This window comes from Empidonax traillii, unplaced genomic scaffold (genome assembly GCF_003031625.1).
Source record: "Empidonax traillii isolate 1590-97213 ecotype Southwest subspecies unplaced genomic scaffold, ASM303162v1 scaffold161:size1573837, whole genome shotgun sequence".
NCBI lineage: Eukaryota > Metazoa > Chordata > Aves > Passeriformes > Tyrannidae > Empidonax > Empidonax traillii.
The window spans coordinates 48,848-66,009 of NW_020955354.1; the positions used below are offsets into that span (position 1 = coordinate 48,848).

Here is a 17,162-nt window from a genome sequence, read left to right on the forward strand (position 1 = left end):
TGCTTTGTGGTGATATGAGAGCCTTTTGTCCCTTTTTTCCTTTTTTTTTTTCTTTTTGCTTGTTCCTGTCTTTGCAAGAGTCTTTTTGTTGCCTTTTAGCCATCAGAGTTGGGATCAAATCCATCAAATTGAGGATTATGCAAGAGTGAAATTAGGTGTAATGGAGGGTGTCCAGGCTCGGATGGGTTTGGATGTTGGAATCAAAGGGCGGATATAGCAGCAAGTGCCCACCTGGGAGAATGTCACCATTTACACTTTCTAGTCTCCATCTTCACCTGCATCCCTCAGTGAGGTGCTTTCTAGTCATGTAAGGACAGTAAGGTTAGCATTTTTTTTCTAAGCCATTTGTGGATACTTAAATTGTAAGATCCCCTCACAAATGGGTGCCAAGCTCTGTGCATGCTTCGAGCATGAGAGGCAGATAAAGAGAGCTTGCATCAGCTGTGAGTTTCTAGGCCAGCTTTTGGCACTGACCAAGCATTTGGCATCTCGCTGCACATTGTTGACCAGACAAAAATTGTCTGTATTCTCTTTTCACCAGTTCTGTCAAGTGGAAAGTGAAATGGATTTTAACACTGAAAACTCATACTTTAGCCATGAAGTGAGAAGTGACCACACTGACTGAGCCAGGAAGGCAGCTCTGCCACAATGGCACAACACACCACGCCTCTTCATAGTACTTCTCCCAGAAATTTGGTGTGGCCTCTGAGGGATCCTCTCAGTCATCTCTGTCATTCTCAGTCTTGGACACCCACTCGTGTTGCCTGTGGGCTGGGGACAGGGTTTAGCTCCAGCTGGAGAAATCTTGGAAACTTTGTTTGGCTGGTCTGTGATTTAATTGGAGTAACATGGCTCTTGCCAAGTGAAATGCAGTGAAATATGCAGGAGAAGGGAGCTGGGAAAGGTGGAGAGAATGCAACTGGACAGCTCAGCAAAACCTGAAACTACTGATGGCCTGTCATCAAGGACATCCAGAGCTGTCTCCTCATCTTTTCCCAATGTGATCGGGATATCTGTATGTACCTTTGGCTTTGCCCAGCTAGTTGCATTTCTTTCCATGGGTTACTTCAAGCCAGCCTGGTCTTGGGAAAGTATTTAGGAGGGATTGTCCAAGGTAGCTCATCTGGTGATTGCTTCCTTCCAGTTGCCATATGTCTCCTCTTCATCCACACCAGGAGTGCTCACTTCCTGCTCTGTGGTGGAATCTCCTTCCCCTGCCCACTCTGTGAGCAGGCTCTGGCTGCTGCCATGTGGCTCACTAATGTTGCACTGAGGTTTGTCTGGTGTGGTTTTGTTTGCAGCTATTTCTAATGTCAAAACAAACTGTTCAGCATCTAAGAAAAGCTGCAAGTAAACATGAGCTGCAGTGGATGCTTTTTGCCCCTGGTCCAGGCTCTCTCCTCTGCTTCCTTGTGGTGATGACTGACTTGCAGGTCCTGTGTGGGGTGCAGTCCTGCTTTCCTACAGGGTCAGGTTGGGATCCCTCGTGCCTGCTCAACCCTGCTCCTGACTCAGCATCCTACGTGGGACCTCCCAGGAAGCCTCCCAGGAAGTGGCTTCTCGCAACCATGGTGTCATTCAAGAGAGATGATAGTTTGAAGGAAACAAACTCTAAATTTAAAAAGATAAGGAAGGCAGAGGGCCTGACTGAACCCCTAATTGCCTGTCTCTCTGTGATATGGCTCGTGGAGGTCACAGCCCAAGATAACCCACCCACACCACTGTGTGCCCTTGCTCAGCAATGGGGCGCCTGCCCTGCTGCTGCCTTGCAGCCTCTGCCAGCAAACCTGGAGTGTGAAACAAACAAAAAAGAATTAAATTACACCTTTTCATGGGAGGTAGGACCCTATAGTGTGTCAGTGTTTTCTTTGTGCAGCAGGGCTCTGACAAGCCATATGGATTTGTATCATATGGGCTAAGGGCAGCTTGCTGAGACCCTGCAGTGCAGAGGTTTCAGACAATGCAAACTCCTTACCTTGGCCCTGTGTGTGAGTGGGATATGAGTCTGGACATGGGGCTGATCATAGGGAAGGGCTCCAATTGCCAGCCAGGCCCAGGACAGTGGGACTTGCCCCATAGTAGGTGTGTTCGCGTGGCTGTGTGGATGGAAATCCTTGCTCTGGGGTCCCTTGTGAGGGATTTGAATTCTCAGTGGTGGTAAATCTTAAATACTCCTTTGTGTAAAAAGCCTCTTACAACTTACCCATAGTGGGTCATGTGTCAGCAGAGGCTTTTAATTGTTCTGTTTTATCTTTGAAGATAAGAGTGAATTAGTGCCAACCCAACTCCTTTGTAAACACATTTCTTCTTAACCCTTCCCATCCCTCTCCCCTGCACGTGCTTCCTGAATTCTCATACCACAGGAGCTGCTCTGCTGAGTTCTCCCAGCCATGTGGTGAGAACCAAAGCTGCCTTCTCATGGCTTTGTATGGAAGAAAAGTTTTTCTGGATGCCTCCTGAAGCATTTCTTTGTCTTAGGGTGCCCCTCCTACCTTTCTGCTCCAGTGACGCCCTGGAAAGCAGGGATGGTGTTTGCTCACTGGCTTGCAGGGAGAGTGGGAGGAAGTATGAGCTGGTGTTAGTTATTATTACATCTCATGCTGGGCAATTGCCAGGTGCCTGATGATGTGCAGTGGGTGTAGAGTGGCACAGGCTGGCAAGAAAACTGGCTGACAGAGTGAAAATCCATATTGCAAAACAGGGGAAAGGTACCTCTCAGCAGTGATTCTCCTGCATAGTACCCTTTGACACCAGCTCACCAGTTCTGCAGGCATGGGGCATAGTCCCCATGGCCATCCCAGGCTGCTGGGAAAACATACCCTCCCTGTCACTGGGTTGCATCCCTCACTGCAAATTCCCAATGTGAAAACCACTCTGTGGGTACTGAAATAGGGTTTTGTATATAAATAGCCAGAAATCAAAATGTACAAAACATGAAGCATTGTGAGAATGTTTCAGCCCTCTAAACAGAATTTTAGAGACCAACCTGGTAGAACCGTGAGCCTCTGCAGCTCTTGGTGTGGTTCCTCCCAGTTGACCACTCCTCTGTTCCTCTCACAGTTACAAGCTGTTCCCCAGCTGTGTCCCATCCTTTGGCTTCCGCCACCTCTTGTCCCTGACGGATAAAGTTGACCGTTTTAATGAAGAAGTCCAGAAACAGAAGGTTTCCCGCAACCGAGATGCTCCAGAGGGTGGCTTTGATGCGATTTTGCAGGCTGCTGTGTGCAAGGTGAGTTGCTCTGATTTCAAGGGTTTACAGCAAAGCAAAAGAGGAGGAGGAGGAGGCTGCTCTCTTGGACCAGGGCAAAGCTTCAATATGCCATTTCTTGGAAGTAATTACTAAATTTTTCATGCAGAAGTCATGAAAGATGCTGTGAAAAGCAGAAGCTATTGTTTTTGTGTGTTTTGTAGATGAACTGGCAAAGGAAAAAAGGTTAATGCTATTTCTAGTTAAAAGGGATAAAACCAGAGCTTTCGCAAATGCAAATTTAGGGCTGAAATTTCATCACGCAGTTAGACTTGTAGGTGCTGATCCCTGAGCACCTGGGACAGAATCCTGTAGGCTTTGCCTATGCTTGTATACATGTCAGATTCTTCAGTGTGTCAAACACATCTTGCAGTGGTTGACCCATGTTGGTTGGAGCTGGTTCCTGCTGCTCGTACCTGACCCCTTTGTGTGTGGGGCTGGATGATCCCACCTCCAGGCACGGGTAGCCTGTTCTCCCACTTTGTCAGGGAAACTGGAGCAGAGTTCATTTGCTTGGTGCCATGTTAGCCACAACCTTAGGGTTTTTGGAGATGCTTGCTTGAATATTTTTCTGGAATGAGTAGTGGGTTGCTCCATATCCCTTTGTCTGTTGTGGATGGAGATCTTTGCTCCACTCCAACATGTAGCCAAGTTTCCCTTGCTCACCAGGAATGCTCATCACTTTTTGCTATTTATTTCCCCTCTTGGCATACAATTTGCTTTTTGTTTGCTTCAGCCTTTCGTAGTCCTTTTGATGTTTTTTTCTGGGTCTGAATTATGGGAGCTGGGAGATAAGCATCGTCTGTGGGAGTGATGGGATGCAGACGTGGGAAAGCAGATCTTTCTCCACCTGGGTTGGCTTCATTTACATTTCATGGTCTCGGCAGGACTGAACCTGCCCCATGATCTGATGCCAGCCAACAGTCATCTTGCCTCTCCTAGCCTGACACAGGTATTTTTCTTGGCACAACTACAAAGCCTGCTCCCAATACTTCTCTGGGTATAAAGTGCTTCTCAGTTTTGGAGAGGTGGCTCTCATGGTTAGAACAGGTGACTTAGTTGTGCCGCCCACCACGTGAGTTTTTGCAGTCCCTTCCACCATGTTATTGTAAAAACAGGACAACATTTCCCTGTGGTGCAGCAATATTCCAGTGTGTATCACAAGGGCTCATTTTGGAGATATTGGTAGAAGGCAGGAGACCTGCAAGATAGTTCCTGCACATTTGTGCCCATCTCAGACTGTCAGTAAGGATCAGAATCTTTGACTGTCATTCTTGAGTGCACAGCCTTGTCCCATCTGGATTCAGAAGGCCAATTTAGATTATGGCACCATCAAAATTCAGGACTGAGCATCCTCTAGGAAGGGTGAGCAAAGGTGAGCATGTGCAATGCATCGCTCTTGGCGTGATGTGGCAGGTCGTGAAGGAGGAGTTTCTGCAGCCACAGCAGTTACTGCTACAATTACTGAAGCTTGGGTGTGGGAAAGAGGCCACGGGACTGGTGTGCGAGGCAGGAGAACTGGTTGTGCCACAACTTGTGCTGCCTTGGCAGCCTCTTGCTGTGGGTGGAGCAGCTGCCCCTGATCACAGCCATAAGCAGCAAAGACTCTGCCCAGAGTTAAAAAAGCCAAGATTTCAAGCCAGCTGATTTGACATGAGGATGTTTGGCCCTGTAGTCACATTGGGAACGTAGTGCCTAATTTCCTTCACAGTGGTCAAGTGATGGCCCAGACTGGTCAGTGGCTGTGGGTTGTGGTGAGGCTCAGCACTGTTGAGGAGGGCAAAGGTGGTGGACATCTGGGGTGGCAGTGAAGTGCTGCTTGTGATGAGGATGCTCTTTGCATGGTGTTTTTCATCCACAGTGATTAATGGAGTATCACAGCGTTGAAACCCTGGATAGTCTCTAGTTTCTGTTAACTCTGGAACTATTTTCCTCACCATGCAAGGAGAGCAACGTACAAGTACCTTGGTGACTTTCTGGGGTGGGTTTGCTCATCGCTAATGTGGGACCTCATTGCATCTCACTGGCTTTGTCCAGGGAAGTTAAGACCTTAGAAAGTCCCCTGCCTTTGGGTGAGGCAGTGTGTTAACCATGAAGTACTTTGTACTCAGCAGCAGAGTTTGTGGCTATCAAGGGGGATGTCCCAGGGAGAGCTAATCATGGCACAGCAGAGCCTTACTGTCTCCAAGCATGGTGTCTGAGTGTGGTCTTCTCCTCCCCTTCTGAGGTGTCAGAAACAATACCTAATCTTGTTGATTAGGTGTTTTTATACTGTAATTTGTATCAAGCATTTCTTCTGCCTGAGCTGTCTATAAGAGCTCTGTAGCACTCGAGTAGTTTTTTGGCCTCGTTTTCAATCCAAAGAATGGGGAACGTTTGTACAGCTAACACAGACTAACGAGCAGGCCCAGGGTCCGGCTCTTTTCTGAAAGATGAAGATATGGTAAATGTTATTTTGGAGGCAATGAAAGGGCCATAGACAATAAGCTTTTATTCTGATGCTAAAATAGTAAGCCGGGAATATTAATAAACCTTCCGTAATTACATTTTCCATTTGCAGTATTTTGGTTTTCTGCCATTTTTCAAGTGCAAGGTTCATATGGCTTGGTAGTGTGTGTAAGTTTTAGATCTTTGATTGAAAAATAAAGTGTCTTTTGAAACATTTTTGATTAGTAGTTGGTCGACACTGGTATATGGAGATAGCGAAGATATGGGAGACACTGAGGTGTCTTTCAGAGCAACACCAAACAAAGGAGGTTTTGGCTTTTAACCCCTAAGGCATACTTGCTTTGCACCTGTATCTGTTTCTTGCTTCCAAAAAGGTCTGCACCCGAGAAACTAGTGAGGTTTTAGACATATTGATGAATCCAGAGGGCTCTCCTGGCAGTTGATATTTTGGCAATTGAACGGATTTTATTCAGTGCCCAAAGTATAAATTTAGATATTTTTTCATGCATGGAAATGCTGTTCATGGGTTTTTCAGCCTTTTCAATAGTATTTGGAGGGCTGTGCTGTGCTGAGGCAGCTGTGGCAGTTTGGCCAGTCACTGTTGGCTGTATGGAGTGAGAAGCTGTTTGAGGTATGGGAGGCAACTGCAGCTGATTGTAGGAGTAGGGGTAGGATCCATAGCAATCCCAGCCCTGTGGAAACCCGTCTTCCCACCTTATTCTGTTTTGGGTCCAGTCCCACCCCTGCTTTCAAAATCCTTTATATCCCATGAGGATCAAAGACCACATGAGAGGGCAGGCATCAGTGCAGGTTTTTTAGTTCAACAATCCCAGTCCAATAAAAATAAATGAAAGACTCCTTGGTTATTTGTTTTAAGCAGAGCAGAGTGCTGCTCTGGGTTTCTCAGTGGAAAGCACATTGAAGAGCTGTTTTTTCCAGCGCCTGGAAGCCGCTGGCAAAGGCACTGTGAGATGCAGTGGCTCCTCAGCATGCCAGCCTCCCTGGCGGCTTTTTTCATAGACCTACAGATCTTTTGGTGTGGCGTCAGCACCGACTTGGCCACCCCATCCAAAACACACTGGTCTGATGCTCCGAGGCATCAAATGCTTTCAGTGCCTGGATGCTGGGTGCTCGTTGCTTTTTGGAAGTGAGTTCCTGAACTGAGCAGCCACAGCAGTTTTGATGTTGTTGATGTGGGAAATTCTGTCGGAGGCATGGAAAGTTTATCTGCAAAGGGGTGCTTAATCCATGATTTAAAAGTGGGCTTAGCAGGCAGGTGATCAGCAGCATCACCCCTGAAGTGGCTTTTTTAGCTGCTTCTTAAATGCAGCTCCTTTTCTTTGTGTGTAGCACATTTCTAAGGAAATGAAACTCAGATTAAGCCTTCAAATCTCTTTGGAAGTTTCTTGGCCTCAGTCATTTAAAAAGAAATCAGCTTTGGATACTCAAAGAAAAGTGAACTGGATGGGCTTCTGTCCGGTGGTTGAGTAGACCGAAGTCTGCCTCTTGCATTGTTAGAGCTTTAATTGCTTTTGGGTTGAGTTCTTAAGAAGTTACATTTTGGCATGAAGTTTTAGTCATTTGTCCAGTGGGGTAACTTCAGAGGAATGAATCCTGCTTCCCAGAGCAAAAAAAGTCCTCATTGCATACTGAGCTGGACTGTAACATGCTGGTGCATGGCAAAGGAAGTGTGTTGCCAGAGATTTCTTCCTATGGCCTTATTTGCATCGTGTGGGTCTTTAAAATACCATGAAGAAAAAATACCTTTTGAAATAGGGAGGAAAAAGGAGCCTACATTGGAATTGTGTCCCTGAAGGAAGAGTTATATTTATCGGAAAGATCAGCAGGCTTTGGGCTATGACTCACATTTGGAGGCGAAAATTGCGCTGGCAGACATGATTCTGCACCCTTCTGCCTGCCCTGCCCTCCTGCCCTGCCCACACCTGCTTTCCATAAGGAACTGCCTTTACTGTGGGGCTGTGGCAGCTCATGGGCCAGCACTGTACTGTAAACAGGACAGAGCCTGGGTTTTGCTACACAGGCTGAGCAGTAAGCTTTAGAGGAGCTGGGCATCTTCATCTGCACCATGTTCCCATCAATCAGCTTTTACTAGCTTTTTCCTCATCCCTTCCCAAAGCATTTGTGTGGTGTTGCTCTGAGCCAGGATCTGGAGGGAGGGGGGTGCTGGAAGTGTATGGGGATGGAAGGTGTGGGGCTGTGTGTTCGCTGGCAGATGGGCAGGCTGGCCAGCACAAGGGGAAGCTCTGGGCGATGGGCCTTTCTGGCTCCAGTCTGTGCCATAGGCAGGATCCTCCTGCCCTAGTTGGCAGCAAGACCCCAGCCCACCCTGCTTGGCAATGAGCTGACAATAAGTAGGAGCAGCCAGTGAGAGCAAGGGAGTTTGCTGCAGTGCTGTGGTTTCCAAAAATTTTCTTTGGGCATCTTTATTTCCTCCCACTTCCATTGCAAATAAGTGCTTCGGTGTGCTGTTGTAGGCACAGATCTGCTTCTTGGGCTGGTGCAAAGTTGGAAACCTGGGGAAGCTCCGTGGGAAAGAAAACATTTAGAATCTAAATCTAATCTCTTTACTTGGAAAAAATCCCTGCATCTCTATCCCTGTGAAGACAGTGATGTCTGGTCCTTGCACAGAGTGCCTAAGGAGGGTTTGGAGGACACTTCATGTGCTGTGCTTGACACCTCAGTGCTTTCGTAGGGACCACTAGAGCATGTCTTGGCATTACCATGTTTTTAAAGAGGTAGAAGTTGCTCATGGCCGAGCTGTGCGGGGCAGTTGCGTGTGGATCAGTGACAGCACCAATGCCAAAGGTCCCTGCACCGCTCTGCTCTGGCTGTGTGCATCCCTGCTCTTCTGGGCTGTGGTGCACATGTAGAGGTGCACAATGAAATGGCAGAGACTTGGAGGCACCACGGCTTCCAGGAGATATGTGCAGAAGGGGAGCAGGGCACAGTGCCTGTGCATGAATGCAGGTGCACCAAAGCCAGATCCCTTGGTCAGGGACCTCACTTTGTCCGTCATAGCTCAGAAACAGCCTTTATGAGCGAGTGGTAATGAAAATGCTGAGCAGGGATATTGCTCTTGCTCTTGCTGTTGCCTTGGCCGCTCCACAGAGCTGAGGAAACAAGGTCAGATTAAATGTGTGTGGAGGAAGTTGGCAGCTTTCCTTTGGCTGTAAAAGCAGCTGAAATTCTTATTCTTGGATCTGGGTAGAGAAGGTCTGGTGGACAGTCCGCATACCTCCTCGTGCCTTTTAAAGTAAGTGTGTTGGAAGGAGATGCTGGGAAGTGCTGGATGGGCTCCTGACATTTTTTTTTCTTACCAGGGATGGGTGGACAGGAGCCTGGTACTCTCCTAATTAGTGCTAATGGGTCTGTTGCTGGCCAGGCACGTGGTTGGGACCATGTGCAGGGTGAGGGGTAAAGCGTGGGCTTGGCAGGGCCATACCAGCTGTCTCACAGGGCTTGTTTTCTCCCAGGAGAAGATTGGCTGGCGTAAGGAGGCGTCTCACCTGCTGGTCTTCACAACGGATGACGTGCCACACATAGCCCTGGATGGGAAGCTGGGGGGGCTGGTGCAGCCCCACGATGGCCAGTGCCACCTGAATGAAGCCAACGAGTACAGTGCGTCCAGCCAGCTGGTGAGTGGGACTCAGGGGCACAGCCCTTAGAGACCTCGGACCTCTCTGGAGAGCAGCCAACCCCCACTCCAGCAGCTTTTGGAAAATACAGCACCTGACCAGCATAGTTTGACCTGGTCCTGCAATTTGCAAATAAAATTTGCTGTTGCCTTTAGGCATCTCCCCACAGTGAATGCTTCTGTGATGTTCAAAAACAAGTTAGGAGTGTAGTGAATTCCTTCAGTGCCCATTGCAAGGGAGTGAAAATAACTTGGTGTCCTGAAGAACATTGTATTCTGTCTGCAAAGTGCAGAGGAAGCATAGAATATGTTGTCCCTTTTCTAAAATCTCCAGTGGACTGCCAGTTTCTTCCTGAGGAGGCTGTATCTACCCTGATGTGGCTACACTAGCGAGTACAACAGAATGCTTCTCTTATTCACAGCCTTTGAACACAAAACTAACATAGGTCTTACTAATAAATAGGCAAATCAGCCCTTTTTAAAATTTAACTCAGTGGAGAAAACGAGTTTGAAATGAATGAGCACTTGCCTGCCACCTCATTAGCACATCCTTCTGCAGAATGGTGCACTAATTATGATGTTTGTTCCTGAATGGATGTCACCCCATAAGGGGAGGTGAACATGATTGGCTGTGTTATGGCCAGAAGCTGGGCTCTGTGGTGGAACCCCTTTCTATCCATCTGTGCAATCCTGGTAAGTGTATATATGCATAAGGGAGCACAGTCCATACTGATGTGGAGTTGATGCTGTGGAGCTGGCATGGGGGTGCTGCCTTGGTGTTTCCATGTTTGAATCTCTGAGGCTCTCAGTCAGCCTTCCAGTCTGCAAGTAAATCAGGTGGATTTTTTTCCAAGGACAGCAGCACTTCAGAAGCCGGTGGGGGTTTTAAGCTCAAGCTGGTCTCTTGAAATTGAGCCCTGGTTCATTATTTTGTTGCTTGTGGATATCTAGGGCAGCATCTACTTGCCATCCTCTCTGTCTGGGATATCTGCAGAATTAAAGAGCTTATTGTAATCTCTATGGTCCCAGTATGCAGAAAAATCAGGCAATGGGTGTTTCCACTTTGGGAGAAAAAAATCCACTTGCTGCCATTCTAGATCTCCCTGCCTTGCATCCCTGGAGGTAGCAGCCAGTTACACACGTCTGCTGATGGCAAAGTGGAGAGAAAGAAGGAAAGAAGGAATGGAAGAAATGCATTCTAGTGAAGGGTGCAGCAGAAATATTTAAGGGATTTCTACTGTTTCAGTTGGGATTGTGCTGGTACATCAGGGATTTCATCTCACAACAAAACATGCCACATGTCTGGAACAAATTTTGCTGTTGGGAGGAGAAGAACAATGAGATTAATTTTTATTTCTGTGTTCCCCATCAGTTTTTCTGCCTTTTTTTGCCCCTAGGATTATCCTTCCCTGGCACTTCTTGGGGAGAAACTCGCTGAAAACAACATCCACCTGATTTTTGCTGTAACAAAAAGTCATTATGTCCTGTACAAGGTAAGCACTGCTGAGCCACCTGTGCTGGGGGGACATGGAAATGCCTCTTGAGGAGTGGAATGAAATGCCCTGGAGAGGGGAGGCAGCTGCAAACAAGCGAGTGTGCAGTGGCAAACACAGATGTGTGCAGTGATAACTGTGCATGCCCATGGCCACATGTTGCCTGGTGCAGGCAGGCAAGGCTCTCAGCCACTGTCCCACCCTGCTAAGTCCTTTCAGCAAAAAGCACTAAAGCTTCTTAGAGCAAACAGATATATGTGTGTTAGTGAGCACGTGAAGACCTAAAATAGACTCCAACTTAATCTTGATGTTCGGACGGCTGCCAGCACGCAGCATGCCAGAGAGCAGAAACCTGCTCGGCCCATTCTGCAGTGACTTAATCCCATTACCTAATCATGCACAGTGTTTCTGCCCAGCTGTGTTTTTCCATCACAGAGTCCAGGGCCCTGACATGCCACACGCAGTTAGAACTCTCTCGCCATTCCTGCTCTAACCCTCCCAAAAGAAAAGGTGGCCCTAGGCACAAGGACTGGCCTGTGTCTGAAGCTGCCCTGTGGGGTTTCACTCTTCTGCAGGTGCAGGGATGGTGTTTCAGGCGGGGTCGCTTTTGGAAACCTTTGCTGAGGCTCTGGAGGCTCCAGCAGAAACAACAAGCAGCCGTGTTGCTATGGTTGGGATGCTGCTGCTCACCCATGGAGAGCAGGAGGGCTGAGCTCATTCTCCACCCCCTCTCCCGGGGATGCTCAGAGTTGTGAGGGAAGTTGGGGCAGCTGAACCTCCCTCCCCCAGTGCCAGCCCTCCTGAGTGCATAGCGGCTCCGGCAGCAGATCCAGGTCTGTTTGTCCCTGTCCTGTGGCCATGAGCTTTGTTTAATATTTGACATGCCTCGTTAGCGATGCTTTACTTTTGAAAGCTCCACATTACTGGGAGCCAAACCGTTCCATGTACACCACTGAGTGATGGGGCAGCGTGTGTGGCCGGTGTCCCTGGCATGGGGTCAGTCCCTCCTCATCCTCTTCTTTCTTTCTTTTTTTTTTTTTTTTCCAGAACTTTACTGCCTTGATTCCCGGGACAACGGTGGAGATTTTGCACAAAGATTCCAAGAATATCATTGAGCTGATCGTCAAAGCCTACAACGTAAGTGCATTTTAATACCACAGCTGCTGAAGTGAAAAGTGCCAGGAGCTGGGCCAGCTCAGCTCCCTCCTCCCTGTCGAGCCCCACCCGACTTGGCCGCCTCCCTCCCTGATCCTCCATACACTGCTGGGGCTGGGATGTCCACCCTGGAGAGGGAAGCAAGGTGTGTGAGGAGGAGGAGGAGCATGGGAATACCCAAGAGAGTCTGCAGCACAGCAGAAATTTCACCCCACATCTCTCATGTGCAGAATTACCCTCAAAATACAGCCCCCATCTAAAACAGCTCTCTCTAAGACCACCCTACCAGTAGGTAAAATAGATTATTCTTTTGTTATCTGATGTCCAGAGGCCTCCCAAGGACACAACCTGCTCCAGCTAAGGTCACATCACTGTGTTGCTCTCCAGGCATCACAAGTTGGTCTTCTCTGTGAATCCTTATGGGTCAGCTCTTCATGATCCTGGAATGATATTGCTGTTTAGGTGCTGGGCATGAATGGAGATCTGACCCCACAACTGGTCAGCCCTTGGGTAGAGTTATTCATGTGTGGGACCCGTGGATACAGCTTTCAATGGCTGCAAGCTCTTCTTCTTGGTACTATGCTCATTAGTGCAAGGGAGCAAGGAAGAAGATATTTGGAGGAGTTTACACATCCAGAGGCCATGTAGGATTGTGTTATGGTGTAAAAGTAATCTTTCCTTCTCCCCCAGCTTCCTGCAGTTAAAACAGCATTTGGTTATGCCCTTGGGAAGAGTGCTTCCCAAAGCTTCATCCTCTGAGAAAAAGCAGCGGACAGCTAATGCTGCTAATGAGTCCCTGGAGATACTGCAAAACAAAAGCCCAGTTGCCCCAGTTTGTTCATGGAGGAACGAGAGTCTTGCGACTAAGATGCTTGGCTGGGGAGAAAGAAATGAACATTCCCTCCACGTTGACTTTGCCTGTGGTCTCAGCACCATCACATCGAAACATCCCCTTGCCTTAGTTTCATGGATGAAATATGCATCCATGCCTCCATTTCAGCACCCTTCAAGCCTTTGCAGGTAGATATGAGCTGGTGAAAACTGTTGGGAGTCTGACTCCCCCACATCTGCTCCCTCCATCTCTTTGCTTGTGAGCTTTGCAGTGCAGCCGGCTGGGAACCACTGGGGTGCTTAGACCAAGGCACCCCATGGAATGACCTCTGTGGGATGAGTGGCTGCTGAGACTGGGGCTGGTTTCTTGCCTGTTCAGCGGGGTGGTGGGTGTGGGCTGGGACCCTCGGGTGTGCTGCCAGGGGCTGGCAGCTCCTGCCTGTGCCACAGGCAGCCTAGGGCCACCAGAAACCTGGCACCCGCCCAGCCCGTCTCCTCTTGGTAGCTTTGTTTTTTTCCTGAAATGATGGAGGAAATTCTCACTGAGGGAGAAGGTTAAAATTCTGCTTCCTGAGTGGGAGTGAACCTTTTTTTTTATTCCTTATGGAAAGGAAACTCTGAGCCTGGAGAAATCCTTCATCTGCGACAGGGACCATCTTCTCTTGCAGGGTTCCAATGGCTGGTGCTCTGGGCCTGAGCTCAGTCTCTTCCCTTCAGTGCTTTGGATATCTCTGGTCCTCTCTCCCCTGCTTCCTCCCACTGATGCATACATTGGACTTGTGTGTGGCTTACATTACCCTCAAGGTTTTTTTCCCCCATCCCTTCATGTTCCAACTCTTTTCTGCCTAGCGTGCTGTCTCTTCTCCCTCATCCCACAAGGCATGAAGCAGGAGAGAACAGGGACTATTTTCTTCCTGACCTGCACTAAGAGGGCAGGAACAAAAAAAAGAAAAAAACTAAAAGAAAAAACTAAGAAAAAACTCTTTCCCCAAATCTCGACATACCTGAGAGATGGAATGGCTCACGCGGGGCTGTGCCCAGACACAGGGCTGGGTTTGGGCCAAAGAGAGAAAATGGGACGCTGGTTTAAAAAGCACTTTCCTAAACTAAATCCAGGCATGTCTTGAACGTGTTTCATTTTGCAACCAGCCTCCGTGGTGGCTGTGGTGCTGTCAGAAGACATGGTTGTGTAACAGTGCAAAGGGGCTAATAATAATGGCATCACAACTGGGTTAACAGAATGACCATATACGGCTAATAAGAAAACCTGGCATCTGTGGAAGAACATAGAAAGACCCCATGCAAGGTCATACTGAGGTCTGGCATGGTATCCTGTTTTCTGCCATGCCCCAGACAAGGCACTCTGGGAAAGAAGACAGGAGAGCATATCAGTGTGGCAGCTGATTTCTACAGGATAATTTGGGGCAGAGCAGTATCCTGAGATTTATTGGCACATGCAACATTCAGCCCAGAGGTGATGGATGGTCCCAATTGCCACCCCATGAACAGCCTCTCTGTTACAGCAGAGAGATGGGAAATTCTTCGTTTCTTTCCTCAAGGACTGTTTAGATTCACTCAGCCAAAACTCATTTATTTCCTGTCCGTTTCCAAAAGTGTTGGCTCTTTGCTGGCCTGTGAACCCTGGTTTTGTCATCACATGTACCGGCAAGAGGTCTGAATTAGCACTTTTCCTTAATCTGACCTCATTGGTGAGAGTTGTAGACAAGGGGGAGACAGATGGAGCTGGAAACTGGCTTTGGAAAATAAGAATATTTGTACAAAAGCTCCATTTTGAAAACCTTTGTCGTTTTTGGACACTACTTGTATAAAAATCAGTTCCAGCCATTGGAAGAATTAAACAAAACAATGTCATTCCAAATTAATATTTATAAACTTCATTTTGTTGTGACTTTAAAAGTCTGTATGTGCAGTAGGATGGAGAGATGAGAAGCAGAAGAAAGGGGGTAGGAGCATACAAAAACCTTGCTGATGGAAAACGCTCTTCACTTCAAAAAGTTTTGCAAAGAAAGAGATTGATCATTTATTTTTTCCCATGGCGGTATTTCCAGCTGATACTTATGAAGGGGTGCTTTTTGTTTGGGCTTTTTGTTTGACACGTTCTCCTAGGAGGGAAATTATATTTTTCTGACCAACCGGGTGAAAAGAAGAAAGCGGGACAGAGCTAATGCAGTTTTACACCTTCTCCATGCTGTACAACAGACATTGTAGGACAACTGCTGGTGGAGAATCAGGCTTTGTACTTCACTAAGGGGCTGGTTTATGTGCACAGAGGTGCGCCATCTGGGGTTAAGAATGTTTTCTTTTTCTTGTGCATCCATAAATTTTCAGTTCTGGCTACAGTGGCTATCACAGTTACCCTAGTGTGTAGGCAGCCCCCCATGGGTCTAGTTGTGTTCATCAGAAGCCTTCTGAGCTGGTTAAGTCAAACTCAAATGTCAATGTGTGTGCAGGGGTGATTTTTTTTTTCATATAGGTGCAGAGGTGTCCTAGCCACTGTCTGGAAACATCAGGAGAAGAGAGTAAAGCAGAAGAAACCCACCTGTCTTTGGGAGCCTGATGGTTTGCTTTCCCATTGTGTTTCTAGAGTATTCGGTCCAAGGTGGAGCTCACGGTCTGGGACAGCCCTGAGGACATTGGCTTGACCTTCACTGCCACCTGCCAGGATGGGTTGTCCTATCCTGGGCTCAGGAAGTGTGGAGATCTCAAAATTGGAGATACGGTGAGTCTGCCTTTCAGTCTGTTCCCTGGAGAGATTGTTTTAGCCAATTCCCTCTCTTGATGAGTGGTCCTGGGCAAAAAAACATAGTTTGGCTCATTTTCCTCTGCTCTTCTCATGCCATGCCATGATGATATGAAAAACCCAGAGAGAGTGCTGCTTCTGGTTCTGGGTGGTGGAGATAAGCCTCAGGTCAGCTGTGAGGAAAGAGGGAATACAGGTGTCTTGTCTGCAGTACTGAGATGAAGGTCTTAGGCAGCAAGACACAATAGTCAAGAATAGGCTTTTTTTCCTGTAATCCCAGATATTCACATCACGCTCTCAGCTGAGAAATTTTTATTTCCATGGTCTGCCGATCTTTTCTCAGTCCATTAGATATTGAATTGTTTGAGTTTTTTTGTTTTTCCTTGTTATTGTTTGAGAATCCTGCCTTGTATCAGAAATAGCACTCCAGCAGGATGAGGGCTGTGTTCCGCCCTCTCTGCTTGGCACTGGTGAGGTACCTCAAATCCTGTGTTCAGTTTTGGGCCACTCACTTCAAGAAAGACTTTGAAGACTTCTCCCAGATAACAAGTGATACGACAAGAGGAAATGGCCTCAAATTGCACCAGGGGAGACTTAGATGGGATATTGGGAAAAATTTCTTCATCAAAGGGGTTGTCAAGCATTGGAATAGGCTGCCCAGGGAAGTAGTGGAGGCACCATCCCTGGAAGTGTTTTAAAAGTAGATGTGGCACCTAGCGTCATGGTTATTGGTGGGCTCAGCAGTGCTTGATTAATGGTTGGACTCAGTGATTTTAAGGGTCTTTTCCAACCTAAATGATTCTATGCTTCTATGGTTGTAGTCTAAACCTGTCTTTCCTGTGTCAGTGAGCAAAGGGATCATGGCTAACTTTGGAGGTACTGCAGAAAAAGGTAGAGGGTGTTCAGAAAGGTAGCAACCCTCTTCTCGTGTTTTCAGTTCCTAGGGTGTTGGATGGCAGCACACACTAGGATTATCGTTTTCTCCTTAGTGTTAACAGTATACATGGCATAATCCATCCAGTGCTTTTTAAAAAGCAAAAAAGCTAAGCTTTGCTTGTTTAAATTGAGTATTGAAGCAGATAAACTGGTTGCTGGGCTGCAGGGCTAGGGCAAGAGGGCTGAGACCAGTGGGGAACCTCCTCCCTTTCTCCAGACTTTTGCTGTCTGAGGCCGTGGGTGTGGGTTTGTTAGCAGCCTGATTGCCTTATTTGAGGAGAGTGACTCTGCAAACATACCAGAGCTCTCAGTGCTGAGGCATATAAAAATAGTTTGAAAGAGTCAACAGTAGCAGAAGTTCTACCCCGCCAAATAAGGATCATGTGAAGTGTTAAAAAGGGAGGTAGCCCTGCTTTTTTAGCTGAATTTACAGGATCTTGGATGAGTGGGTAAACGTGATCCCTGTAGCTCTTTGTTCCCATGGCAGAGCCTGAGCCCCCGAGGAAACGGAGGTAATCCTGGGATCCTGGCTTTGGCAGGAGCAGGGGCCTCGCTCCAGCCACTGCAGTTTGTGCTGTAGAGAGGTCTGGCAGTGAGTGCAGCAGGGAGCTGACACTGGTACCACGCCTGTTTTAG

At 47.7% G+C, this 17,162-nt stretch overlaps 1 protein-coding gene across 1 annotated transcript in view; it reads left to right on the forward strand.

Moving 5' to 3' along the window:
* Positions 1–17,162, forward strand: part of ITGB5 (integrin subunit beta 5) — a 59,442-nt gene that overhangs the window by 16,819 nt on the left and 25,461 nt on the right. The window contains exons 5-9 of the mRNA XM_027885123.1: positions 3,061–3,229; positions 9,190–9,351; positions 10,748–10,843; positions 11,891–11,980; positions 15,435–15,569. Coding sequence (XP_027740924.1) covers positions 3,061–3,229; positions 9,190–9,351; positions 10,748–10,843; positions 11,891–11,980; positions 15,435–15,569 — 652 coding nt within the window. The remainder of the gene's footprint in view (positions 1–3,060; positions 3,230–9,189; positions 9,352–10,747; positions 10,844–11,890; positions 11,981–15,434; positions 15,570–17,162) is intronic.